This window comes from Rhinopithecus roxellana, chromosome 10, assembly GCF_007565055.1.
Source record: "Rhinopithecus roxellana isolate Shanxi Qingling chromosome 10, ASM756505v1, whole genome shotgun sequence".
In the NCBI taxonomy this organism is placed as follows: Eukaryota; Metazoa; Chordata; class Mammalia; order Primates; family Cercopithecidae; genus Rhinopithecus; species Rhinopithecus roxellana.
In genome coordinates, this window is record NC_044558.1 from 107,722,870 (window position 1) to 107,750,752 (window position 27,883).

A 27,883-nucleotide genomic window follows, 5' to 3' on the forward strand; every position below is an offset into this window, starting at 1 on the left:
AGTGGGGGTTGACAGAAAACAAACATACACATAAAATATAACTTCATGAAGCTTTAAGTGTTATCAGCAAAAATAAAAGCAGTTAAAGGAGACAGATTTATGGGGCTGAGCCTACTTTAGACAGGATAACCTTGTAGCAAGAAGAAGAGTAGAGCTGAGACAGATGGAGGAGGAACAGCTTTGTTGGCAGAGGGCATGAAGGACTATGCAAGTGAATGGACTTAGAGGTTCATGACCAATTTTAGCCTACAGTTGAGTGGGCAAGTTTAAGCAGGACAGACCATTCATGTGGAGCAATGGATTCCCAACCTGTTGACTTGAGAGTTATTGTAAGAGGTCTATAGAGCCATAGTTGTGCTTAGCGTTGTTTGTAAACAGAATCACTGTATTCCCAAGTGTTTTGCGTTTGTTACAAAAATATGGGAAAACAAAAGTTAACAAAATTTATTTATGCTTTAATGAGAAGAAATACTTGAAAGTATTTATCGTAGCTCAAAGGCTTGCAGGAATGCTATTTGTTTTAAGGTAAAGAGATGAGCAATTCTGAATAGATGGCAGCTTAATCACACATCCCTGACTTTTCTCTTTTTCAATTTTTATTTTGGCAGATTATAGTAGCCTGAGCAGGCCAGTTGGTAAAGGCTGGAGGGGGTATCTTAGGCCAGAATATCTGAGTAAAAGGCTTTTTATGGGACCTCATTCACCTTGCAAACGAGAAGGAACTAAGGAGCAAGAGGCAGAGAGGTCGGCTTGTTTGTTCTCGTTGCTTGGCTCAAAGACCAGCATTGTGTGGTTCCTCAAAGGCTTTCGTTGACAGAATCCAGTGATTCCCTCAAAGAAGGTCCATATCTGCCTGGCTGTTTTATGTGGTTCTCATAGGACCTTTGCGATTTGACCAGAGATCTGGAAGAACGCTGTGTAGGTGAGCTCATTTGATCCATTGCTTTAGTTAGGATGTAAGCTTGCTTCTGTGGAGGTCTGGCAACAGAGAGCCTTCTACCCTCCACCTTAGCAAAGAAGCCATTATTTGCCGTCTGTTCATGGCCTGACCTCAATAGCAGGAAATAATATTCGTTCGGTTGGTCACTGACTTACCAGTGCTGGAGAGACTGCTATGACCTGGTCTGTGTAGATGCTGAGAGAACATAAGCCATTAGCAGGAAGAAAAAAGCAATTACTTGCTGAAGGAGACTCAGTACTCCAAGGCAAAAAGAGCAAGTCAGACACCAAAATCACTGTGTTTTTACTCTCACCATGTTGGAAAAAGACTAGAGAAGAGTTGGTTTAAAAAAAGGCAGAGAAAACTTTTAAGGAGATACAATCATGTGATATAAAAGAAAACAAACAAAAAACCCTTCTGTAACTGAATAAATGAATTTGATTTTTGATTGAAAAAAATCAAATAGATGAAGAGTATGGTTATGATATTTCTTGAGTCAAATCTGAAAGCTCAAGAAATACCCCCTCCAACATAGTACAGAATTACCTAGAGGTGGTAAATAAATTGAGAAGGCAGATCCAGAAGTCATAACATGAAAACAAAAGAAGTCTGGAGGTAGAAAAGAAAAGCAAATGGAGAAGGAATAGGCTTCCTGAGTCCCAGGCAGGATTAATGTAAGAATACACATGGAAGTACATGTGGGTGAAATCCCTGAAATCAAAGGATAAGGACAAATCTTAAAAGTTTTGAGACCCAAAGAACATTTATTTGCAATGGAAAGAGAATCAATTAGCTTCAGACTTTTTTTTTTTTTCCAATCAGCGATGCCAGAGGTTAAAACACTGGAACAACATTTGTAGAATCCTGAGGGAAAAAGACCGAGGTCCAAAAATTAATAACCAGGAAAGATATCATTCATTTGTCAGGGCAAAATAAACATTTTCAGAAGTGTGGGCATTTAAAAAGTATTCTGCCCATGTACTTATCTGAGGAAAACACTTGAGGAAATACTCTATCAAATGACAATTGATTCAGAACAGAAATCCCAAGACAGGGAAAGACAAAAAGGAGAGGAATAATGGGAGCAATGAATCTTGCAATATGTGTATTATTAAAATTAAATAGATAATAATGATGTGACTAGGACTTTGTAATATAAATGCTAAGTAGGGATTCTTTAAAGAGAAGAGTCATCCTTGAAAGAAACATTTGTTAGTAACCTAGAACTAAAACTTCCATCTGTTTGGCATAAGGGGAGGTATGAGCAGGCAAAGATTTTTGGTGCATGGTTGTGTGTTTTATATATGCATATATATATACACACACACGCACACACACACATACATATAAAATTATTTTTTGATAGAATATAAATGTGTCTCTCTCTATATGTATTTAAAGGTGACTCAGAGAAATATGTAACCATGAGCAGAACTTTACAGCATAGTAGGACTTCTGTTTTTTTTTTTTTTCTTTTTTCTTTTTTGAGGCAGAGTCTCACTCTATCACCCAGGCTGGAGTGCAGTGCCTCAATCTCAGCTCACTGCAACCTCTGCCTCTCCAGTTCAAGTAATTCTCATGCTTCAGCCTCCTGAGTAGCTGGGGTTACAGGCATGCACCCTATGTCTGGCTAATTTTTGTATTTTTAATAGAGACTGGGTTTCACCATGTGGTCCAGGCTGGTCTCGAACTTCTGACCTCAGGTCATCTACCGGCCACACCCTTCCAAACTGCTGGGATTACCACCCATTCCCAGCTGCATAGTACCATTCCCTACTATGCAGGCATGAACCACCATTCCCAGCTGCATAGTAGGACTTCTAAATTGACAGGGAGAAAACATGAACTGGGAGGAATGAGAGAGAGAAAACAGAAACAGGAAAAACTGACAGAGAGGAAAAATGGCTAATTTTCAGCAAAAGTAAGAAGGAAAAAGAGAAGATATAAGATGGAAGGAATATAATTAAGTATATTGATCATTTCAGTTCAGCTGAATGAATTCAGAAGACAGAAATTACCAGATAGGCTAAAAAGTTAAGTTAAAATGTATACTATTTCAAGAAACAGTCCTAAAACACGATGACAAACAATGCTTGAAAAAAAAAATGGATAGACAATGGTACTGGGAAAATGCAAACAAATTAAAGGAGGAGTGGCAATTTTCATATCAGAAAAAGCAGAGTTCAAAGCCCAAAATATTAATCAGAACAAAGAGAGTCATTATGTAGTGTCCTTCAAATCTGTTCTGTCAGATCACCCTTCTCTGCTCCTGAATGGCATTTGGTCACTTTCTGGTCTTAGGACAGTCTCATTGTCAAGAATTAAAACAAAACTTGAATTTTTTGCAACAGCAAGGTAAAGGAGACAAATAAGATTATATGAAAAATGCCAGAAAGGCATTTGATAACACTTAGTAACCTTTCCTCATAAAATTTCTAATAAATTAGGAAAGGAAAGAAGCTATTAAATAATGACAAAGACATTTACCAACATTTTACAGCAAATATCATACTGAATGGCAAATTTCTGGAGTCATTTCTTTACAAATTAGCCGCAGGAAATAGATGCTGACTCCTAACAGTGAGATTCAGTGTTTTTAGAGGTTCTTTCTCATGTTCTAGATAAGGATAGAAAATAATTTTGTAATATTAGAAAAGTATAATTTATCTATAATTATACTGGTCTCAAAACCCCATGAAGATCTGGTAAAAAATTACTAGGATTACAAGGAGAATGTATAAAGTGATTTTACGTAATACACTTACAAAATGATAGGCTTTTAAAAATACTAGCAATAATTAGAAATGGAGAGGGTAAAATATACCACTTACAATACACAATATTTAAAATTTAACAAAATGTTAAATAATCTAAAAGAACTGTGGGATCTTACTGAGGGACACAAAATAAGATCTGAACATAGGACAGGCCACGCCAAGTTCCTGAACAGATAGACTTATTGTCACAGAAGTGCAGATCCTTCCTAAAATAATATTTAAATTTAATACAGTTCTAATTAAAATTCTAATTGGGTTTCTCTGAAGCTGATTAATTTAAAAGTTCTCAATAGATATTAAAGTTTGCCATAAAGTCACTTTAATAAAAAAATGATGTCACAGAGTAATGGGCAAACAGTTCAGTGCAATAGAATAGAAAGTCCAGGAATGGCCCCCAAGTCTACAGAATAAATTAATATACGACAAAGGTAGCAATTTGTTTCACTGAGAAAATGATAGTGTGTTATAATAGTTTATTTAATGAAAGGTGATGGTATAACTTGACTGTTCATCTGAAAGTAAACAAAGCCAGAACCTTATCTCATGCCATAAACAAAATGAAGTCTAGATGGATTTAAGGATATTTATATGGCCTCGGAGTCAAGGGACACTTTCCTTGATAAGCCACAAAATTCAAAAGATAAACAGAAAAAGATAGATAATTAGATTACATGATGATTAAAACATTTTTATGGCAAGACACTATAAGCAAAGCTCAAAGGCAAATATTAGGTTGGGAAAATATATGAAGGCATAGGATTATTAACATTGATCACTCCAGGGAGTAATCAGTTAGAAAATATGAAACAATTTTAGAATTTGGGAAAATAATCAAATTTATCTTTTATTATGGAGGACATAATGCAATATTTCAGTTGCCTTAAAAGGTTAAGCAATGGACAGGTACCAGGTGATAAATGGCCACCTTGTGAGGCCAGGGAGGAACCATTGAAGGGTTTCACACCCAGGAATGACATAAAGAGATCTGTATTTTAGAAAAAAGAAATTGTTATTGTACAACAGCTAACAATTAGAGGAGATAAGACCTGAGGCAGAGATGAGTTCAAAGATGAGAGAAGATAAACTAAACCGGTATGGAAAAAGTGGAGGTAGAGAGAATGGAAAGGATTCACGAGTTATTTATGAGATAGAATTGAGAATCTGAAACTTTAATAGATAAGAATAAAGGAAGGAGAGGGAAGAGGCAGCAGTAATACTCAGCTACCTGGCCTGGGCAGTTGGGTGAATATAACGCTACTCACTGAACCCTGCATGAGGAGTAATTTTGTGTGGTGAAGGGGGAGAAGGTAATGAATTTTGAACAGATTGAATTTTGGAGTCGATAGGGTATCCAAAGAGGTGACCTTTATATAACAGGACCTATCAGGCTGGAGCTCGGGAGATGCGATATGTGTGTAAAGACAAAGAAGTTGTTAGTATCAAGACTGCAACTGAAGCAGTAGAAATAGATGCCACCAGCAGGGGACAGTGCATAGAGTGAGAAGGGAAGAGAATTTTCTAACAATTTCAAGAGTGCACTTAGTCCAAAAGGCCAATCCTTCTTCCAAATACTAGGCAAGAGGGATAACTGAAGAGTTTGATTAGTCTAAAGCTATTCTGTCATTCCTAACCCCTCCCAACCTCAAGAACATTCCTGCTGCTGTTAGTTCTGTCATTGTCACATGGTGATACCATTGAAAGTGCGGGTCCCATGCAATCCAAAGCACCCTTTTCTTTCTCCAGTGTTATAATCACACACACATTAATTTGTGTTATGCTGGGCCCAAAGTCTATCTTCCAAGATTACTTTTCTTTAGAATATATTTGTCTGCGGGCCAGGCACGGTGGCTCTGTAATCCCAGCATTCTGGGAGGCCGAGGTGGGCGGATCATGAGATCAGGAGATCGAGACCATCCTGGCTAACACAGTGAAATCCCATCTCTACTAAAAATACAAAAAATTAGCCGGGCGAGGTGGTGGGTGCCTGTAGTCGCAGCTACTCTGGAGGCTGAGACAGGAGAATGGCGTGAACCCGGGAGGTGGAACTTGCAGTGAGCCAAGATTATGCCACTGCCCTCCAGCCTGGGTGACAGAGCAAGATTCTGTCTCAAGAAAGAAAGAAAGAAAGAAAGAAAGAAAAGAAAGGAAGGAAGGAAGGAAGGAAGGAAGGAAGGAAGGAAGGAAGGAAGGAAGGAGGGAGGGAGGGAGGGAAGGAGAAAGAAAGAAAGAAAGAAAGAAAGAAAGAAAGAAAGAAAGAAAGAAAGAAAAGAAAGGAAGGAAGGAAGGAAGGAAGGAAGGAAGGAAGGAAAGAAAGAAAGAGAAAGAAAGAAGGAAGGAAGGAAGGAAGGAAGGAAGGAAGGAAGGAAGGAAGGAAGGAAGGAAGGAAGGAATATATTTATCTGCTTGGCCTACTCCGACCCCCAAAAAGCTCTTCTATCAGTGAGTATTTCCAGGGGAGGGTGTGTCTTTTTCAAATAAGGGAAGGCCAGGTTACACTCTCTTTCCAGGGCACTGAACACAAGTATTTACGTTTAAGTAACTAACAGTGGTTACTGCAATGTCTTCCAGAAGAAAGAAACTGTATTTCAAGGCAGCTTGTGACTTGCATCTTGCCAGTGGCAACTTCTGCTAAAAACAATCCAAAGAAACCAATTCAGCTTATCCAGGTACTCCAAAACATTGAAATATTGATGAGGAAGGACCAGGAAAGGGAAAGGATGAAGACTTGAGAGAGGTGGTGTGAGGACTAGAGCAGGATCCCTGAAGGCATGAGGCCGTGGGATCCCAGCACGTGTGGGAAGGGTTAGTCTGGACAGGAGATTGGCTTCTCTTCTCTCAAAGAGGGAAGGGTGGTTGTAGTTACAAATGTGTGATGATGGGTTTGTGGATGGGAGATAAGCTACTTCCCTTACATTTTCTCTGTGGACAGGAAGCAAGGTCATTTGCTGACAGTTAGGAGGTGATGGGTAAGGGTGGTTTTCAAAGATTTGAGAATAGGTTGGTTTGGGCCAGCCACTGAAGAAGATGGGAGAGAATGCTGACCTAGAATAAATTGGGCTTCCAACCAGCATTTGGGGCCCAGTGGAGGTTGATGTCCTGGAATTCACATGCTGCCTTTCTCAGATTTGGATGAATTTTCTGTCTTTGCACACACAGCTTCTAGCTGGCTCTGTGCATTTCCTGACTTGCTGGCCAGGACCCCCACACCCTTCTTGTCCCATTGGAGGAATCATTGAAATACAAGTGATGTTACTGTAGAAATGACCCTGAATGTGTGTTTGTTTGTTTGTTTGTTTCTGGGACACAGATCAGGCACGATCTCAGCTCACTGCAGCCTCAACCTCCCTGGCTCAAGCAATCCTTGTGTATCAGCCTCTGAGTAGCTGGGACTACAGCCACGTGCCACCACACCGGCTAATTTTTGTATTTTTTGTAGAGATGGGGTTTTGCCATGTTGCTCAGGCTGTTTTCCAACTCCTGAGCTCACGCAGTCCACCTGCCTCCGCTTCCCAAAGTGCTGGGATTACAGGCATGAGCCACTGCGACCAGCCTGAATGTGTTCTGAACATTCAAAAACAAATAATACATTAATGTCAGGATTTTGATATTTGACTTGCTTTAGTCCCTAATATGTTGAGAATTGCCATTCTAGAAGCTTCCTCCAGTCTAGCCTACAGTTCCAGGATCCTGGACTAACCCTGAATCCCAGATTTCAGTGCTTCATTTGATATAAAGAACGTTGGATTTTCTCTTAGGACATGTAAAACCTGATTAGTCAAATGGCTGTGTTTCTTTCCTCTGTCTATTTTAAAAATTGGTAATCTTTTCAGATGGTTGAGTCTTTCTTCTTTAAGCATCGGTATGTTTTTCTAACATGCTACTTGTGAGATTCACCATCTTCAATATGTCATTACTTTTGCATGATTTAAAAATTGTTATGCTAAACATCTGGCATACTCTGTGTCTGTTCATCATTTGGTATGTTAAATAGAATTGGTCCTCTGTTTTTCCTTTGGTTGGAAAAAATTCTTTATCATTTATTTTCTACTAGCATATTAAGAGAAGGGGAAAAGATTGCCCAGTTATCTATAAGCTTAGGACCTAAATATGTCAGAAAGCAAAATTAAGTAGAGTGGAGAGCAGACTCGTTTCTGTTTTCTTATAGCAAAACTTAGCTCAATTCTATTTCCTTATAGCAAACCTTTCTCCCTCTCATATACATTTCATAATGAGATTTGACTGTTTTGCTGAGCATTCAAGGTTTTGCATGACCTAACCCTACCTATTCAAAATTTATTTTGGCTGGATATGGTGACTCATGCCTGTAATCCCAGCACTTTGAGAGACCCTGCCTCTACAAAATATAAAATAAGTAAACAAATAAAAATTTTTTAAAAACTCACAAAATTTATTTTGGCACTTTCTTTCCCACACTCTGTTCCACAGTCACTATTAGTTTAGTGCCTTTGCCCTGGTCCCAAAGAAACGTGTTCCTGTTCTTAGCATTAGATAGGGCTTCTCAGGTCTAAGTAGCCACTCAATTGTTAATTGAGAAGTAACAATTGTTATTTATTGATATGGTTTGGCTGTCTCCCCACCCAAATCTTATCTTGAATTGTAGCTCCCATAATTCCCACATGTCGTAGGAGGGACTTGGTGGGAAGTAATTGAATCATGGGGGCAGTTCTGTCCCGTGCTGTTCTCGTGATAGTGAATAAGTCTCGTGAGATCTGATGGTTTTATAAAGGGGAGTTCCCTTATACAGGCCCTCTTGCTTGCCACCGTGTAAGACGTGACTTTGCCCCTCATTCACCTTCAGCCGTGGTTGTGAGGCCACCCCAACCCTGTGAAATTGTGAGTCACTTAAACCTCTTTCGTTTATAAATTACCCCATCTTGGGTATGTCTTTATTATAAGTGTGAGAACAAACTAATATACTTGTCTTAAATACTAACATACTCAACAGAATATATCTACATATAACAAATTCACACAAACTTATTTATACCCCAGTCACTCTAAGGGGCTCACAATGAGTGTGTCCCCTTCTTTGACCCTTCCCTACAGCAGAATATATGCAAATCAGATTGCTGACCAGGGCAGCTTTCCTGAAGTTGATGCTAGAGCCAAGGTTTTAATGGCAAGGTGAAGCTGTATAAACAAGGTGCAGAAAGCTGTTCTGGGAAATGGCTCAGCTGTGGGAAGACATGAAGTCCTGCAACACAATGGTGACTGTCAGATTTTATAACTGGCTCAATATTTTGTAAGATTAAAGTACAAGGAGATGAGTAGTGGAAGATTACCTTAGAAAGGTAGGTAAGGGCCAGAATAGATAAGGCCAAAGAACTAGTATTAGGGGATGTGAGAGAGGCTAAATAGGCCTCTTCCCCTTATGACTACAGTGCACACTTCCCCTAGGGTTGATGGGGAATCTGCCAAAAACAGCTTGTATCTAACCTAGTCTTCTAGCAGAATGTCTTATAAATCACTTAGTGATGTAAATGCTCCTTAAGACATCATGAGGTTAGTAATTGTGCCATTTCCCATAGAAAGCAACTCAATGTAAGAAGTAGTGGTGATGTGGCCTTTACAAATGACTTTTTAAATATGAATTTTTTGAAAGGAATTGTTTTCTCAATAGTTAACTCACTGTATCAGAAGGTATATGGCTATATGGCTCAGAGATATGGGAAGTCTATTATTGACAAGATCCCGTTATTAGTCCTTTACTTAAAATAGTTGAATTATGCATCTTTAATTGCACTCAATGTGTTAATACGATCTGGAGGTAAACTTACAGTTTTCTTAACAATAAAAGGGGGATTCTTAGACTGAAAACTCTATGGGGCTTTTGAATTTATGAAAAATGATCCATTATACTTGAAAATAGACAAGAATGCCCAACAGAGATAATTAATAAATATTTTAAATTAGATTCTTCGTTCATGGAGGGAATATGACTTGGCAGTAATGATTATAAATTATGGGAAAAAAATGTTGGACATCACACCGGGATGCAAGTCTCTGTTTGATGGTAGTAATGAACAAGAAGAAATGCCAGAGGAGGTAACTGTTTCTGTTTCTCATTTTTAAACCTATGTTTAGTTTGTGTCTTTTAGGGTTAAGGTAGTATTATTAAGCATATTAGAAAATTGATAAGTTTTACACTTGTTATATTTACATATAAGTAAAGTATTATAGTAAAGAGCTTTTGGGTTTTATTTTTGTTGTTGTTATAGTCAAGAAAATGAAAAAGGAATCTCTGCTAGCGTACTGAATAGTCCCCATCACCAGTCCCAACCATCAGTTAGGTGATGATAGAGAACTTCTTACACCCAGCTGGACACTGGACTTAAAAGCTCTCTAAAGTCTCTTCCAAATCTAAGATTTTACTGTTCTGGGTGGATCATTGAATGTAGCAAATACATGTCAGCATTTTTTTACTTTGTGTTCAAAGTAGATTTCTGAAACTCACTGTGACACCTACATTCTCTTCTTTATGAGACTGCTAATTTTTGAGATGAACTTTTAATATCTGCCTTCCAAGCATGAGTCTTACAAGAGCTTATGCTTGTTGCCTTTCCTTGAAACTATGTAGTTACATATTTTTGTAGATCAAGTTTTGAAATGTTACTTAGTTCACTGGGTTGCTTTCTTTCCTTCTTTCTTTCTTCTTTTCTTTTCTTTTTTTTTTTTGACAGTCTCACTCTATAGTCTAAGCTGGAGCGCAGTGGTGCAGTCTTGGCTCACCGCAGCCTCTGCCTCCTGGGTTCATGTAATTCTTCTGCCTCAGCCTCTGAGTAGCTAGGATTATAGGCATGTGCCACCACACCTGGCTAATTTTTGTATTTTTAGTAGAGATGAGGTTTCACCATGTTGGCCGGGCTCGTCTTGAACTCCTGACCTCAGGTGATCTTCCCACCTTCGCCTCCCAAAGTTCTGGGATTACAGGCGTGAGCCATCGTGCCTGGCCAGTTCATTGGGTTTCTGAGGGTACTAGGAATTACTTGAAGTCCCTTCCATGGCTTGGGTGGAGGTAGAGGCTCTCATCCCTGACTCTGTCTCACTTAGAGTAGCTCCATTTCTATCTCTGTGATATGCTGAATTTCCAAGTAAGCATTTGTTTGCCAAAAAAATCTTTAAAAAATCACTACTGTTTTACTGGATGACTTTTTAAGCTATAATACTTTTTTTTTTCTAGTTAGGAGGATGTTTTGTCTAGAGGGATTTTTGATTAAGCTGGAAGCAATTTGAGGGTTGTTTGTTTGTTTTTGTGCCATGCAGTGTCTACTCTCAGAGTCCATCAGCCCTTTTATGTCACCCAGGCCTTGACTCAGGGCCTTCCACATCATGGTAGGACAGGCCTTATGCCTCTCTCCTTAAAGCTTATAGTCCAGCAGAAGGTTGTGATTCTTTCTTCTAAGATTGTTGAGCTTGTTAATTTATAGGAGTCAGAAATTATTAGAGCTACTCAAGATTCCTTTAAGCCTGAAGGGGCTTGGAAGGTTTTTTTTTAAACAAGAGACATTAACAGGTCAGTTCTCAGGCTCAGACAGAAAAAACATGGTAGTGAGCCTGAGTGCGCAGACAGGCTAATTCTTAATCCACTAATTACTGATCTCCTTATGTTTCAATGAAAGGCAAAGTAGCAAAGGCAATTAGCTTAGTTGTAAAGAAGCTCCTTCTGGGAAAAAGAAAGGGAAAAAAGAATAAAGGGGTACATTTCTGAGGGCAGGCTTGGAATTGTCTTTTTAAGATTTTTAGAGACATATCCTCGGCTGCTTTGAGAATGCAGGTTTTGGAGGGGGCTGGCTAGGTAGGTGAAAGTTACTGGGAGAAAGGGAGAGGGAAAAGAAGCAGTATTTTGGTCAATCTCCATGAAACACAGTACTATGTCTACATTTAATTAGAGTGCAATAACTGTTACTATTCATTGTTATTAATTAATATTGTTATGTGGATCATAGTTTTATCTACCAAGTATGAAAGTATGAAAACAGAATTTAAAGAATGTTGTTTGAAAATGACAGTTGTCACAACACGTTAAAGTACATTTTGACATTTAACCAATGTTTCTAGGATTCTTCTAAGAAGTCTTTAAAGACTAAGAAGCCACAGCAGATACTATTGCCTGAAAAGATAAATGAACAGCTGGCCTTGTTGGAAACACACCTACTCAAACTGACAAAGCAATGTAATCATTTTTTTTCTGTATACTTCCGTTTAGCATTAAGTTTTTTAAAACGAGAAAAAATTTTGTTCAAAGGATTAAGATGAGATTAGCATTTGGTAAACCCTTTAAGGTTTACACAGTGCTTTTATATCATTAATCCTAACAATACCCTGTTAATAAGGGATTGCTAACCACTTTTTACAGATGTGGCTCATAAAGATTAAGTGATTTACATAGGATTACATAGCTGACTTGGACTTGAGCCTGTGTCTTCTGACTCTAAAGCAAGTTTTCTCAACCTCGACACTATTATCATTTGGGGCCTGGTAGTTCTTTGTTGTGGGGAACTGTCCTTGGCACTGTATGATATTGAGTAGCATCCCTGGCCTCTACTCACAGAAGCACAGCACACTACCCCCTAGTTGTGACAACCATCTGGGTATCCTTGGTGGGAGAGTGGGAGGGGGTTATGGTGGCACAAAAATCACTGCTTTGAAGTAAAAAGTGCAACTGAGAAATAAAGGAATAGTGTGAGTGTTAATGTGTAAGTGGTTTGAACCAGTGCCTTCCAGAGTAGAAAGCAGAGTGAAAGATTAGTTTAATTTTAGGTCATTGTACTGTAGTAATTTCATAATAAACCAATGTGTTAATGCAATGATTGGTATTTTGGAGTTTGCAGCCTGGAAGGCTACTTGGGGAATTGAATTAGTTTCTGGTGATGATTAGTGTTGTCACATTTTTAAAAAGTAGGTATTTCAAATCTTCTAGAACAAGAGAGTGTCCAAATTTGAGCCTTAAACCAAGCATAAGGCTCTACTTTTGCCCCATGGCCTTTGGGGACGAGGCTACACTTGTAGAATTCCATGTCCCTACCTCACCTTTCCTACTGTGTGCCTCAGTTCTGTCTTGTGGGCTTCGCTGACTTGGATCTCTCTCTTTTAATATGTTCCATGCCTGTTTCAAGCATGGATTTATGAATTGAACTATTTGATTATTCCCATAATTGGTTAACCTAGCTTTGGGAAAGCTGTAATCATCTTATTACTATATGAAGTATAATTCCTTAAAATATACAGTGTTCTAGAAATGTGAATTATTTATTTTCATAATATCAGTAAAAATATTTTACCAAGAAGCACAATGGTCTATAACTAGCTGAATAGTAAATTCTCCCTGGTGGTCTAATGGTTAGAAAAAGAATAGTAAATTCAATAACAATAATAAAATGATAGTTTTGTACAGTGTTTTCTGTGTGCCAGTTACTATTTTATAAAATATACAATTTTTATAAAATATATACATTAAAACTCATGCAACCTGTATATAAGAACCATATGAGGAAGGTACTATTATTATCTTCATTATAAAGATAAGGAAACTGAGGCACAGAGAAGCTAAATAACTTTCCAAGGTTTCATAACTAAAAAATTGTCATAGTTAGAATTTGAACCCAGCCAGTCTGGCTCCAGGCTGTGTTATACTTTACTGCCTTTTAAAGATAGTTTTGCTAAAATGGAGTAAATCTAATTGGTAGATTTCTGAGTCTTGGGTTTGCTTATATATGACAGCTGTTGAAAAAGAGAGAATCTTGCCTTGGAAACTCTTTACCTATTTGGTGGTGGACCTCTTAGCTTTTAGGGGGAAGAGTGAAGCAAATAATTTCATCAGATTATTTTTATTTCCAAAATGTAATGCTATAATTGCTATGTTAAGGCACATAATTTAGAATAAATACTTTAGTATTTTCCTGTTTTTCCATCTCTTTCAAATAATTGTTATTGTGAATCACTCAAAAAAACTTTTATTTTGGGTTATTAAACAGATCATACAACTTTTGAATTTTTTAACCTTAGATGTTACATCTGAACTCTCAGGAGGAGAGGACCCTATATTTCTTTATCCCGTAGTTTTGAATTGGTCGGTCAAAGGTGCCGTGAAAGAAGGTAGGTGAACTGGATGTGTATATGCTGTTCGCTCGATTTATCACCGAAGAGAATTAATTCTGTGGATTTTGTTTCTGTTGTCTACTTGAAGATTTCGCCTGTTTTAGGCAGAATACTTTGAATTCTTACCCACTCAGAATAATGCAGAATCTTGATTGCCAAGTAATGAAAGAGACCTAAATAGGTACCTGATTTAAAGTCTGGAAAGACAGAATCTTGATGGTGGCTTATTTTGGTAGTGAATGGTGTTGTTATGAAGCTTACGAAAACTAGGGCATTGAAAAATGTATTAGTGGCCGGGCACAGAAGCTCACACCTGTAATCTCAGCACTTTGGGAGGCCGAGGCAGGCAAATGACCTGAGGTCAGGAGTTTGAGACCAGCCTGGGCAACATGATGAAACCCCGTCTCTACTAAAAATACAAAAATTAGCCTCGCATTGGGTGGTGGGCGCCTGTAATCCCAGCTTCTCAGGAGGCTGAAGCAGGAGAATCGCTTGAATCTGGGAGGCAGAGGTTGCAGTGAGCTGAGATCATGCTACTACACTCCAGCCGGGGTAAGAGAGTGAGACTGTGTCTCAAAAAAAAAAAAAAAAAAAAAAAAAAAAACAAAGAAAAAAAGAAAAATGTGTTAGTGAATTTCAAGTTTAGCTGATGAGAAATGGCAACATAATTGATTCAGAGTGAAATATAATAAAAATTAGGATCACTAGTTAGGATAATTATCAATAACTTTTTCTCCCAGTTAGTCATACATTAGAAGTGACCTTAATGTATGGTCACTTGAGAAATTGAGAAGTCTTTCTCAGTGTTCAGATATTTAGAAAATAAATTTAATATAGGCTGTGAAACATTCATTGATATTAGAAAAACAATAGTTCACACCACATTTATTCCTATATACTTTTAAAATGGAGAAATCTAAAAAACAGATTAATAAACTTGCCTGTTGGAACAAAATGACTGCTAGCACTGGCAACCCTTCGGTACTAATAATTGAGTATATTGGTAACTATATCTGAACTTCCTTGTTATTACAGTTATGAAATTTAAGCAAAAACCAAGATTTCTGGAATTCTTTACGCAAGTTATGCTAAAATGCCTGAATGAGGAAAAATTTCACCTTTTGGTAGAGGTAACAGCTCCTGTCCATGACTTCTTGAAAAGGTACTTGCAATTATCAGTTTTATACATATTAACAACTTTAAAAAATGAATATCATTATTAGTTCTAAGAAATACAAGGTCGATGAAAAAGAGAGTGGAGTATATACAGCTAAAACCACCACCTAAGAGATAGTAAAAACTTATGTCTGTGTAAAGAAATAACTAAAACTAAAAATATATATACAGTGTACTCACAAATGAGAATAGAGCATGTTCATATCTCTAGCTGGAAACAGATTAAGTCTTTTGCTATTGAGTCAGGATGGATAATAGTATCTCTAGGCCATCAGTTCTTTCTCACACAAGGTTTTAGCTCCAGTTTGGTCATTTCCCACTTGTTTCTAATTCTGTGGTAACAAATAGAGCCATTTCTTAGAGTTTCCATTTGTATATGTGAAGAGAGAGTTCCTCAAATAAAAGCAGTAAACCTTAAAACTGTCCCTCCTATTCTCTAAGCCTGAATGATTCTCTTTGCTCCCAAATAAAATGATAGTGCTTCACACCAATTATGAGAGATGCCAAATTAATCCAACTTTTCTTTTGCCAACTGAGAGTGGGCTTTTCTTCACTGGGCATTGATCTGTCCATCCCATTTTAATAAAAGTAAACATCAGTAACATGAAACCTGTTTTTGAAATGGTAGCAAAAGAGAAACATTCCCTTAAAAACAAACAAAGATATTATTTCTAAAATAGGTACTTCATTTATTAGAACAGAAGCTTAGAGGCTATATGTGCTTCATACTTTCCAAAGATAAAAGAAGAAATTGCTTATATTAAATGAAACAGGCCATGATAATAACATAATTGTTCAGAATTAGAGTTCTATTAAATTTTTTAAAAAACAGCTAAAATTAGATGTTTAGGAGAGTTGAATAATGTTTTTGATTCCAAAGAAAAACAGAAGATACTTTCAGTGTGCAGGCAAATGTGGAGGGCTGGCTGTGGAAGTCTAACCTAAGAATAAGAGATATTCTGGAAGAAGAGTATAATATTATAATACTGTATTTATACTGTACTTTCCCCATGTTTGAATATGTATCTAAACATAAATACTGACTGTTATGTTACAGCATCGCCTACAGCGTTCAGTATAGTAACATGCTGTACGGGTTTGTAGTCTCGGAGCTATAGGCTGTACTATATCACCTAGATGTGTAGCAGGTGATACCATCTAGGTTTGCATAAGTACATTCTTTTTTTTTTTTTTTTTTTTGAGACGGAGTCTCGCTCTGTCGCCCGGGCTGGAGTGCAGTGGCCGGATCTCAGCTCACTGCAAGCTCCGCCTCCCGGGTTTACGCCATTCTCCTGCCTCAGCCTCCCGAGTAGCTGGGACTACAGGCGCCCGCCACCTCACCCGGCTAGTTTTTTGTATTTTTTAGTAGAGACGGGGTTTCACCATGTTAGCCAGGATGGTCTCGATCTTCTGACCTCGTGATCCGCCCGTCTCGGCCTCCCAAAGCGCTGGGATTACAGGCTTGAGCCACCGCGCCCGGCCTGCATAAGTACATTCTATGATGTTCACACAATGACAAAATTCCCTAACAAAGTATTTCTCAGAATGTATCCCTGCCGCTAAGTGACGCGTGACTGTATAAACATGTTAAAACAATGAACAAGTCCTCAGTAACGTTGACTTGCATAAAAATTTTAAAATACTGTTTATCACAATGAAAAGCGGTCAGTCAGAGCTCCACAGAGCAGTGAACAGATCAAGGAGTGGATGAGTTTAATTTATTCAATGGATGAAGGTTCTGCTGTGCATGGAGGAGAATGCTGAGATGGTGGCAAAGACTGTAGTCTAAATGTGACCTCCTCTCCTTCCCATCTCTTTCTGGAAGAACATAACAACCAGGTCAAGCATGCTGGTAGTGAGGGAGAGAGAGAGGAGAGGCTGTAGAGAAGAGACCTAGCTGGTTGGAAATGGAAGGCAGTCTTAGGCTTCGAGTTGTGGAGGATGGCTCCCCAAGTCCCTTACGGTCATTGATCAAAGGCTTCTAATTTAGGCAGCAAAACATTTGCCCAAGTGAAAGTCAACTAACTGGGTGATTCTTAGGATTGTTACAGCTGAACTGGGGTTCCAGACAACCATGGGCTTAGGATCATCTTCATCAAAACTGGAGCGAAGGGGCCAAGATGGATTTGGGTCAAGGTCCAACCCCTGGAACTAGCTATCCAGGCTCACCCCGTCATTTCATTGGCCTTGCATTAATAAGACCCTACATTTTATTCAAGTTTTGGGATCCCATTTATCATGTTAAGCAGTTTTGCTATACCTGGCTAGTACTTATGAAGAAATATAAATAAAAAAATAGAAATTTCAGGAAAAATAGGCAAGTATCAATAAAGGGACAGTGAGAGACTATAGTATTGGGAAAAGATCAGCTCAGTTCCTGTTGGTATTCAGAGGGCAGCAGTGGCTGGGAGCTTGCAAAAGATAGAACCAAAGAGATTGAAATCTGTTGGAAGCAAGGAAGCTTGTCTAGGATTACTTTTACAGTATTCTCTGAGTTATGAGGGAAGAAGTGTCCATGGTTATTTTATTTTCAATCCAGTTCTGTTCCATCTACATCATGCCTTCAACTCCTCTTTTTCCCTATAGAAGGCCCTATGGGAGTTTTTATTATATGATTATAATATACAACATGTTCTCTGTTATGTTGTATAATGCATTTTTTGTTTTTTTTTGAGACGGAGTCTCGCTCTGTTGCCCAGGCTTGAGTGCAGTGGCGCTGTCTCGGGTCACTGCAAGCTCCGCCTCCCGAGTTCATGCCATTCTCCTGCCTCAGCCTCTCGAGTAGCTGGGACTACAGGCACCCGTCACCACGCCCAGCTAATTTTTTTTTGTTGTTGTTGTATTTTTAGTAGAGACGGGGTTTCACTGTGTTAGCCAGGATGGTCTCGATCTCCTGACCTCATGATCCACCCGCCTTGGCCTCCCAAAGTGCTGGGATTACAGGCATGAGCCACTGCGGCCTTCCTATACATTGTATAATACATTTTAAAACTTATTTATTTAGTCTCCTGTAAATAGGCATTTAAATTCTTTCTGATTTTTTATTATTATAAACAGTGCTGCAAAGGACAGGACATTCTTATACATATGTCCTTATGCATATGTGAGAGTTTCTGTAAATATACAGGGCTGTAGTTGCCAAGATATGAACATTTTAACTTTACTAAGTTATTGCTTAATTAAGTTATTTAGTTAAGATGTTGCTTAGTTAAGATATTGCTAAGTTGCTCTTAAACTTTTATCAAAGTGAAAAGTTTCTGTTATTCAACATCTTCACTGACACTCACATTTTATGATGTGATTTACACTTTGCTATTTTGAGAAACTGACTATTTCATGCTGAACAGAGATATCACAGTCTAATTTATGCATAGAACACAAGCAGTTTTGGATATTCTTGCATAATTTCAGTGAAAACTTTAAAGACATATTACTTTGGGGGTAGTTCTGCACATTTTTGCAGGTCTTTTTGACGGACTTTATCTTTTTTATTAGGAGGAATGAGTCTCTACTTGGACTAATAAAAGTGAAATATAAGAACAGTGCTTTGAGTAAAAAAGTAAACAAATATTTAAAGTTCAGAGCTGCAGTAATGGAAATTGGAAGAGTAAGTTTTGTATGAGTTTTGAATTTTAGGTAATGAAATTGAGAGATTCATGTATCTAGAGATGATTGGCTACATTTAAACTCATTATAATATGAAACGGATATACTAACAAGCATAATTTTATAATTACACAGTACAACTTTTAGATTAACATGTAGATAATGTTATAATCAGAGTTTTTGTCTACAGGGGTATTTCTGTTGCCTTTGATAATAATTTTAGTTGAGGGTATGAACTACTGTATTTCAATGTCAAGAGATAAGCATTAGAGTATGAATAAATTATACTACTGTGTTTAAAGTTTGAATTTAACTTGTAAAATTTTATCTCCTCTATTAAGGGTGCAGAAATGTCACAAAGAATAAGAAGTAAAAAAAAGGAAACTCTAAGAGATTTCATTTTAAAAAATCCAGCTATTTCTGAAATGGTGGCACATGAAAGGTATTAACTAATTAATTGATTCAATAAAAGTTTACTTGAGGGTAACTATGTGTTGGGCATTATTTTGGGTACTAGGGATACACTGGTGGATCAGACGGGTGAAATCATTGCCTTCGAGGAACTTGCATACTAATGAAAAAACCATAGTAAACAAGTAAACACCTAAAACAAGACAGTTAAAAATGTTGATAAATGTTATAAAGTAAATGAAATAATATAGAATATTTGGCTTGGCATGAAGGTGGTGGTGGCAACAGTTTAGATAGGGTGGTTAGGAGAACAAATTGGTAAATTATCAGTGAACCTAAAGTTCTTCATTACAAAATATGGCAAAATGTTTAGTTTCTATTTATTATTATGATTTTTTTTTATTATACTTTAAGTTCTAGGGTACATGTGCATAACGTGCAGGTTTGTTACATATGTATACTTGTGCCATGTTGGTGTGCTGCACCCATCAACTCGTCAGCACCCATCAATTCATCATTTATATCAGGTATAACTCCCAATGCAATCCCTCCCCCCTCCCCCTCCCCATGATAGGCCCCGATGTGTGATGTTCCCCTTCCCGAGTCCAGGTGATGTCATTGTTCAGTTCCCACCTATGAGTGAGAACATGCGGTGTTTGGTTTTCTGTTCTTGTGATAGTGTGCTAAGAATGATGGTTTCCAGCTGCATCCATGTCCCTACAAAGGACGCAAACTCATCCTTTTTTATGGCTGCATAATATTCCATGGTGTATATGTGCCACATTTTCTTAATCCAGTCTGTCACAGATGGACATTTGGGTTGATTCCATGTCTTTCCTATTGTGAATAGTGCCGCAATAAACATACGTGTGCATGTGTCTTTATAGCAGCATGATTTATAATCCTTTGGGTATATACCCAGTAGTGGGATGGCTGGGTCATATGGTACATCTAGTTCTAGATCCTTGAGGAATCGCCATACTGTTTTCCATAATGGTTGAACTAGTTTACAATCCCACCAACAGTGTAAGAGTGTTCCTATTTCTCCACATCCTCTCCAGCACCTGTTGTTTCCTGACTTGTTAATGATTGCCATTCTAACTGGTGTGAGATGGTATCTCATTATGGTTTTGATTTGCATTTCTCTGATGGCCAGTGATGATGAGCATTTTTTCATGTGTCTGTTGGCTGTATGAATGTCTTCTTTTGAGAAATGTCTGTTCATATCCTTTGCCCACTTTTTGATGGGGTTGTTTGTTTTTTTCTTGTAAATTTGTTTGAGTTCTTTGTAGGTTCTGGATATTAGCCCTTTGTCAGATGAGTAGATGGCAAAAATTTTCTCCCATTCTGTAGGTTGCCTGTTCACTCTGATGGTAGTTTCTTTTGCTGTGCAGAAGCTCGTTAGTTTAATTAGATCCCACTTGTCAATTTTGGCTTTTGCTGCCGTTGCTTTTGGTGTTTTAGACATGAAGTCCTTGCCCATGCCTATGTCCTGAATGGTACTACCTAGATTTTCTTCTAGGGTTTTTATGGTATTAGGTCTAACATTTAAGTCTCTAATCCATCTTGAATTAAGTTTCGTATAAGGAATAAGGAAAGGATCCAGTTTCAGCTTTCTACTTACGGCTAGCCAATTTTCCCAGCACCATTTATTAAATAGGGAATCCTTTCCCCATTTCTTGTTTCTCTCAGGTTTGTCAAAGATCAGATGGCTGTAGATGTGTGGCATTATTTCTGAGGACTCTGTTCTGTTCCATTGGTCTATATTTCTGTTTTGGTACCAGTACCATGCTGTTTTGGTTACTGTAGCCTTGTAGTATAGTTTGAAGTCAGGTAGCGTGATGCCTTCAGCTTTGTTCTTTTGACTTAGGATTGTCTTGGCAATGCGGGCTCTTTTTTGGTTCCATATGAACTTTAAAGCAGTTTTTTCCAATTCTGTGAAGAAACTCATTGGTAGCTTGATGGGGATGGCATTGAATCTATAAATAACCTTGGGCAGTATGGCCATTTTCACGATATTGATTCTTCCTATCCATGAGCATGGTATGTTCTTCCATTTGTTAGTGTCCTCTTTGATTTCACTGAGCAGTGGTTTGTAGTTCTCCTTGAAGAGGTCCTTGACATCCCTTGTGAGTTGGATTCCTAGGTATTTTTTCTCTTTGAAGCAATTGTGAATTGAAGTTCATTCATGATTTGGCTCTCTGTTTGTCTGTTACTGGTGTATAAGAATGCTTGTGATTTTTGCACATTAATTTTGTATCCTGAGACTTTGCTGAAGTTGCTTATCAGCTTAAGGAGATTTTGGGCTGAGATGATGGGGTTTTCTAAATATACAATCATGTCATCTGCAAACAGGGACAATTTGACTTCTTCTTTTCCTAACTGGATACCCTTGATTTCTTTCTCTTGCCTGATTGCCCTAGCCAGAACTTCCAACACTATGTTGAATAGGAGTGGTGAGAGAGGGCATCCCTGTCTTGTGCCAGTTTTCAAAGGGAATTTTTCCAGTTTTTGCCCATTCAGTATGATATTGGCTGTGGGTTTGTCATAAATAGCTCTTATTATTTTGAGGTACGTTCCATCAATACCGAATTTATTGAGTGTTTTTAGCATGAAGGGCTGTTGAATGTTGTCAAAAGCCTTTTCTGCATCTATTGAGATAATCATGTGGTTCTTGTCTTTGGTTCTGTTTATATGCTGGATTACATTTATTGATTTGCGAATGTTGAACTGGCCTTGCATCCCAGGGATGAAGCCCACTTGATCGTGGTGGATAAGCTTTTTGATGTGCTGCTGAATCCGGTTTGCCAGTATTTTGTTGAGGATTTTTGCATCGATGTTCATTAGGGATATTGGTCTAAAATTCTCTTTTTTTGTTGTGTCTCTGCCAGGCGTTGGTATCAGGATGATGTTGGCCTCATAAAATGAGTTAGGGAGGATTCCCTCTTTTTCAATTGATTGGAATAGTTTCAGAAGGAATGGTACCAGCTCCTCCTTGTACCTCTGGTAGAATTCAGCTGTGAATCCATCTGGTCCTGGACTTTTTTTGGTTGGTAGGCTATTAATTGTTGCCTCAATTTCAGAGCCTGCTATTGGTCTATTCAGGGATTCAACTTCTTCCTGGTTTAGTCTTGGAAGAGTGTAAGTGTCCAGGAAATTATCCATTTCTTCTAGATTTTCTAGTTGATTTGCGTAGAGGTGTTTATAGTATTCTCTGATGGTAGTTTGTATTTCTGTGGGGTCGGTGGTGATATCCCCTTTATCATTTTTTATTGCATCTATTTAATTCTTCTCTCTTTTCTTCTTTATTAGTCTTGCTAGCGGTCTGTCAATTTTGTTGATCTTTTCAAAAAACCAACTCCTGGATTCATTGATTTTTTGGAGGGTTTTTTGTGTCTCTCTCTCCTTCAGTTCTGCTCTGATCTTAGTTATTTCTTGCCTTCTGCTAGCTTTTGAATGTGTTTGCTCTTGCTTCTCCAGTTCTTTTAATTGTGATGTTAGAGTGTCAATTTTAGATCTTTCCAGCTTTCTCTTGTGGGCATTTAGTGCTATAAATTTCCCTCTACACACTGCTTTAAATGTGTCCCAGAGATTCTGGTATGTTGTATCTTTGTTCTCATTGGTTTCAAAGAACATCTTTATTTCTGCCTTCATTTCGTTATGTACCCAGTAGTCATTCAGGAGCATGTTGTTCAGTTTCCATGTAGTTGAGCGGTTTTGGTTGAGTTTCTTAGTCCTGAGTTCTAGTTTGATTGCACTGTGGTCTGAGAGACAGTTTGTTATAATTTCTGTTCTTTTATATTTGCTAAGGAGTGCTTTACTTCCAATTATGTGGTCAATTTTGGAATAAGTGCGATGTGGTGCTGAGAAGAATGTATATTCTGTTGATTTGGGGTGGAGAGTTCTATAGATGTCTATTAGGTCCGCTTGGTGCAGACATGAGTTCAATTCCTGGATATCCTTGTTAACTTTCTGTCTCGTTGATCTGTCTAATGTTGACAGTGGAGTGTTGAAGTCTCCCATTATTATTGTATGGGAGTCTAAGTGTCTTTGTAAGTCTCTAAGGACTTGCTTTATGAATTTGGGTGCTCCTATATTGGGTGCATATATATTTAGGATAGTTAGCTCTTCTTGTTGAACTGATCCCTTTACCATTATGTAATGGCCTTCTTTGTCTCTTTTGATCTTTGATGGTTTAAAGTCTATTTTATCCGAGACTAGGATTGCAACCCCTGCTTCTTTTTGTTCTCCATTTGCTTGGTAGATCTTCCTCCATCCCTTTATTTTGAGCCTATGTATGTCTCTGCATGTGAGATGGGTCTGCTGAATACAGCAGACTGATGGGTCTTGACTCTTAATCCAGTTTGCCAGTCTGTGTCTTTTAATTGGAGCATTTAGTCCATTTACATTTAAAGTTAATATTGTTATGTGTGTACTTGATCCTGCCATTATGATATTAACTGGTTATTTTGCTCGTTAGTTGATGCAGTTTCTTCCTAGCCTCGATGGTCTTTACATTTTGGCATGTTTTTGCAATGGCTGGTACCGGTTGTTCCTTTCCACATTTAGTCCTTCCTTCAGGGTCTCTTGTAAGGCAGGCCTGGTGGTGACAAAATCTCTAAGCATTTGCTTATCTGTAAAGGATTTTATTTCTCCTTCACTTATGAAACTTAGTTTGGCTGGATATGAAATTCTGGGTTTAAAATTCTTTTCTTTAAGAATGTTGAATATTGGCCCCCACTCTCTTCTGGCTTGTAGAGTTTCTGCCGAGAGGTCTGCTGTTAGTCTGATGGGCTTCCCTTTGTGGGTAACCTGACCTTTCTCTCTGGCTGCCCTTAAGATTTTTTCCTTCATTTCAACTTTGGTGAATCTGGCAATTATGTGTCTTGGAGTTGCTCTTCTCGAGGAGTATCTTTGTGGTGTTCTCTGTATTTCCTGAATTTGAATGTTGGCCTGCCCTACTAGGTTGGGGAAGTTCTCCTGGATGATGTCCTGAAGAGTGTTTTCCAACTTGGTTCCGTTTTCCCCCTCACTTTCAGGCACCCCAATCAGACGTAGATTTGGTCTTTTTACATAATCCCATACTTTTTGCAGGCTTTGTTCATTTCTTTTTCTTCTTTTTTCTTTTGGTTTCTCTTCTCGCTTCATTTCATTCATTTGATCCTCAATCGCTGATACTCTTTCTTCCAGTTGATCGAGTCGGTTACTGAAGCTTGTGGATTTGTCATGTATTTCTCGTGTCATGGTTTTCATCTCTGTCATTTCGTTTATGACCTTCTCTGCATTAATTATTCTAGCTATCAATTCTTCCACTCTTTTTTCAAGATTTTTAGTTTCTTTGCGCTGGGTACATAATTCCTCCTTTAGCTCTGAGAAGTTTGATGGACTGAAGCCTTCTTCTCTCATCTCGTCAAAGTCATTCTCTGACCAGCTTTGATCCATTGCTGGCGATGAGCTGCACTCCTTTGCAGGGAGAGATGCACTCTTGTTTTTTGAATTTCCAGCTTTTCTGCCCTGCTTCTTCTCCATCTTTGTGGTGTTATCTGCCTCTGGTCTTTGATGATGGTGACGTACTGATGGGGTTTTGGTATAGGTGTTCTTCCTGTTTGATAGTTTTCCTTCTAACAGTCAGGACCCTCAGCTGTAGGTCTGTTAGAGATTGCTTGAGGTCCACTCCAGACCCTGTTTGCCTGGGTATCAGCAGCAGAGGTTGCAGAAGATAGAATATTGCTGAACAGCGAGTGTACCTGTCTGATTCTTACTTTGGAGGCTTCCTCTTAGGGGTGTACTCCACCTTGTGAGGTGTGGGGTGTCAGACTGCCCCTAGTGGGGGATGTCTCCCAGTTAGGCTACTCAGGGGTCAGGGACCCACTTGAGCAGGCAGTCTGTCCGTTCTCAGATCTCAACCTCCGTGTTGGGAGATCCACTGCTCTCTTCAAAGCTGTCAGACAGAGTTGTTCGCGTCTGCACAGGTTTCTGCTGCTTTTTTTGTTGTTGTTTAGCTGTGCCCTGTCCCCAGAGGTGGAGTCTACAGAGACAGGCAGGTTTCCTTGAGCTGCTCTGAGCTCCACCCAGTTCGAGCTTCCCAGCAGCTCTGTTTACCTACTTAAGCCTCAGCAATGGCGGGCACCCCTCCCCCAGCCTCGCTGCTGCCTTGCATGTTAGATCACAGACTGCTGTGCTAGCAATGAGGGAGGCTCCGTGGCCATGGGACCCTCCCGGCCAGGTGTGGGTATAATCTCCTGGTGTGCCCATTTGCTTAAAGCGCAGTATTGGGGTGGGAATTACCCGATTTTCCAGGTGTTGTGTGTCTCAGTTCCCCTGGCTAGGAAAAGGGATTCCCTTCCCCCTTGGGCTTCCCAGGTGAGGCAATGCCTCGCCCTGCTTCAGCTCTCGCTGGTCAGGCTGCAGCAGCTGACCAGCACCGATTGTCCGGCACTCCCTAGTGAGATGAACCCAGTACCTCAGTTGAAAATGCAGATATCACTGGTCTTCTGTGTTGCTCGCGCTGGGTGTTGGAGACTGGAGCTGTTCCTATTCGGCCATCTTGCTCCACCTCTACATGTTTTTAGTAGTTTCTATTTTTATAAGTACATATGTATAAGAATTTTTAATTCTTATACATTATATATCTTACCTTCATGATCTAATGTTTTTCTATACCTGTTTAGTGATTTTGATTTTAATTTACACAACATAGATATTAATAGAACAAATTCTGCTTTGTTTTTATTTGCATTTGCCCACTGTCTCTTTGATTATTCTTTCATTTTCTTTATTTAAATTATGACATATGGGTATAAAAAATAACATAACAACTATGTCATTTAACATGTAAAACCTTTCAAACGCAGTTGAAATCCCCGTGTACCCATCCTGGTATGCATTTCTGTTTTCCTCTATCCTGGAAATAATACTATCCCCAAATTTCGTTATTCTTATGCTGATGAGTGAATTCGTATGTCAACCACATATGTATATAGCCCCAAATAATGCATGCTATAATTTTTTCTGATTTGCTTTGGAAATTTGCTTTTTTTCTCTCAACATTATGTTTGTGATTTTTTGAAATGTCACTTATACATAAGTCCACTTTCTTAATTTCACTGCTGAATGGTATTTCATTATATACTAAATAAATATCATATAATAAATAAATTATATAGTAATAGTATAATGCATTGTATTTATTGTATGCATATTTCTGTATGCATAATACATATACACAAATATGAATAACACACATAATTTAATATGCATAGTATAAATAATATATATTTATTACGCATATATTATATAATATATATTATACATTGTATAATAAATTTTTTAAATGATTTATTCAGTCTCCCATAAATAAACATTTAAATTCTAACTTTTCACTGTTGTAAACAATGTTACAAAGGACATAACTTGTATATATCTCCTTATGTATGTGTGAGAGTTTCTGTAGGGTAAATATATAGGGTTGTGGTTTTCAAGATATGAACATTTTAGCATTACTAGATATTGCTAAGTTGCTCTTAAATTTTTACCAATGTTGTGAAAATTTTCCATTATTCAAGGTCTTCACCAACGCTTGATTTTATTATCACATTTTTGTGGAACTATGTGGTATGAAATTTTGCCTCATTGTTGTTCATTGTCGTTTCAATTTTCCTTTTATTTGATTCCTAAGGTTAGGCATCTTTTCATATTTTTATTTGGCCCAACGGTTTTTCTAGTCTCAGGACTGCTTGTTTGTATTCTTTGCACATTTAAAAACTTTTGTTTTCTTACTTAGTTTTATAAGTTTGGATGCTAATGCTTCTCCCAGTTTGTGGCTCATCAGTTCACATTTTAAAGTTCTTTAATAATTAATTCAGAAGTTTTAATTCTTAATGGAGTCAAATATATCAATGTTTCCCTTTATTGTTTTGGAAATTCTTTCCTAATCTGGGGTAGTAAAGATACTCTCTTTGTGAATTTAAATTTTTGATTTTCACATTTAGGAATTTCATTAATTTGTTTTGCGTATGGTGAGAAGATGAGTCCCCTTCACTCTCTTTTTTTAGTTTTGTAACCGGTATTCAGTTGACCAGCACAGTTTATTGAGTAGTCTATTCTATTTTCACTGTTAACTTTATCACTTAGCAAGTTTTCATATATGTAGCTTTGGGATCTCTTCTCTGTTTGATTAGTCTGTTAACTAATTCCTGAGTCAATATCAAACCATTGTAATTACTCTAGCTTTAAATTGAGTTTTGCTGTCTGAGGAACAAGTTTCTCCAGAATATTCTTTTCCTTCATGCAAGTCTTGGGTATTATTCCACAAAATGGAATGATTTTTTGATTAATACAAAAAACTCTACTATGATTTTGATAAAGATAGAATTGAATGTATATATTGGTATAGGAAGGTTTTTAAAAATTATTTATTTTTTTTTTACACTGTTGTGTTTTTCTATTAGTAGACAGATCACTTTCTTAGGTCTTTAATGCCTTTCAATAAATTTCTATGATTTTCTCCATAACCATGTTATATATCTTTTGTTAGATATATGAAGGAACTCTTTTTTGATATTAGTGTAAATGCTATTTTAAAATTACATTTTTGAATTTTTCTATTCTTTGTATAGATGTATAATTGATTTTTTTGCATACTGATCTTCTAAACAACTTGATAATTTATTTGTAGATACAGTTTTTTGTGTGTCTGTGGACAGTCATAATCTGAAGAGATAATGTTTTGCTTATTCCTTTCTAATGTTCCAGCCTCTTCTTTCCTTTTCATATTTAGCCTACAGGCTAGGACTTAAGAGTTTAATCAGGAAAAGCATTTGTGGATTGTGGACATCCTTGTAAGATGCGTATT

The 27,883-nt window shown here is 37.9% G+C and overlaps 1 protein-coding gene across 2 annotated transcripts in view; it reads left to right on the forward strand.

The window, feature by feature from the left end:
• The window catches only part of CFAP54 (cilia and flagella associated protein 54), a 380,731-nt gene that overhangs the window by 112,574 nt on the left and 240,274 nt on the right, over positions 1-27,883 (forward strand). For both annotated transcript variants that reach the window (XM_030939210.1, XM_030939211.1), the window contains exons 27-32: positions 9,652-9,783; positions 11,797-11,911; positions 13,744-13,833; positions 14,872-14,998; positions 18,508-18,619; positions 18,960-19,060. In XM_030939210.1, the coding sequence (XP_030795070.1) occupies positions 9,652-9,783; positions 11,797-11,911; positions 13,744-13,833; positions 14,872-14,998; positions 18,508-18,619; positions 18,960-19,060 (677 nt within the window). The remainder of the gene's footprint in view (positions 1-9,651; positions 9,784-11,796; positions 11,912-13,743; positions 13,834-14,871; positions 14,999-18,507; positions 18,620-18,959; positions 19,061-27,883) is intronic.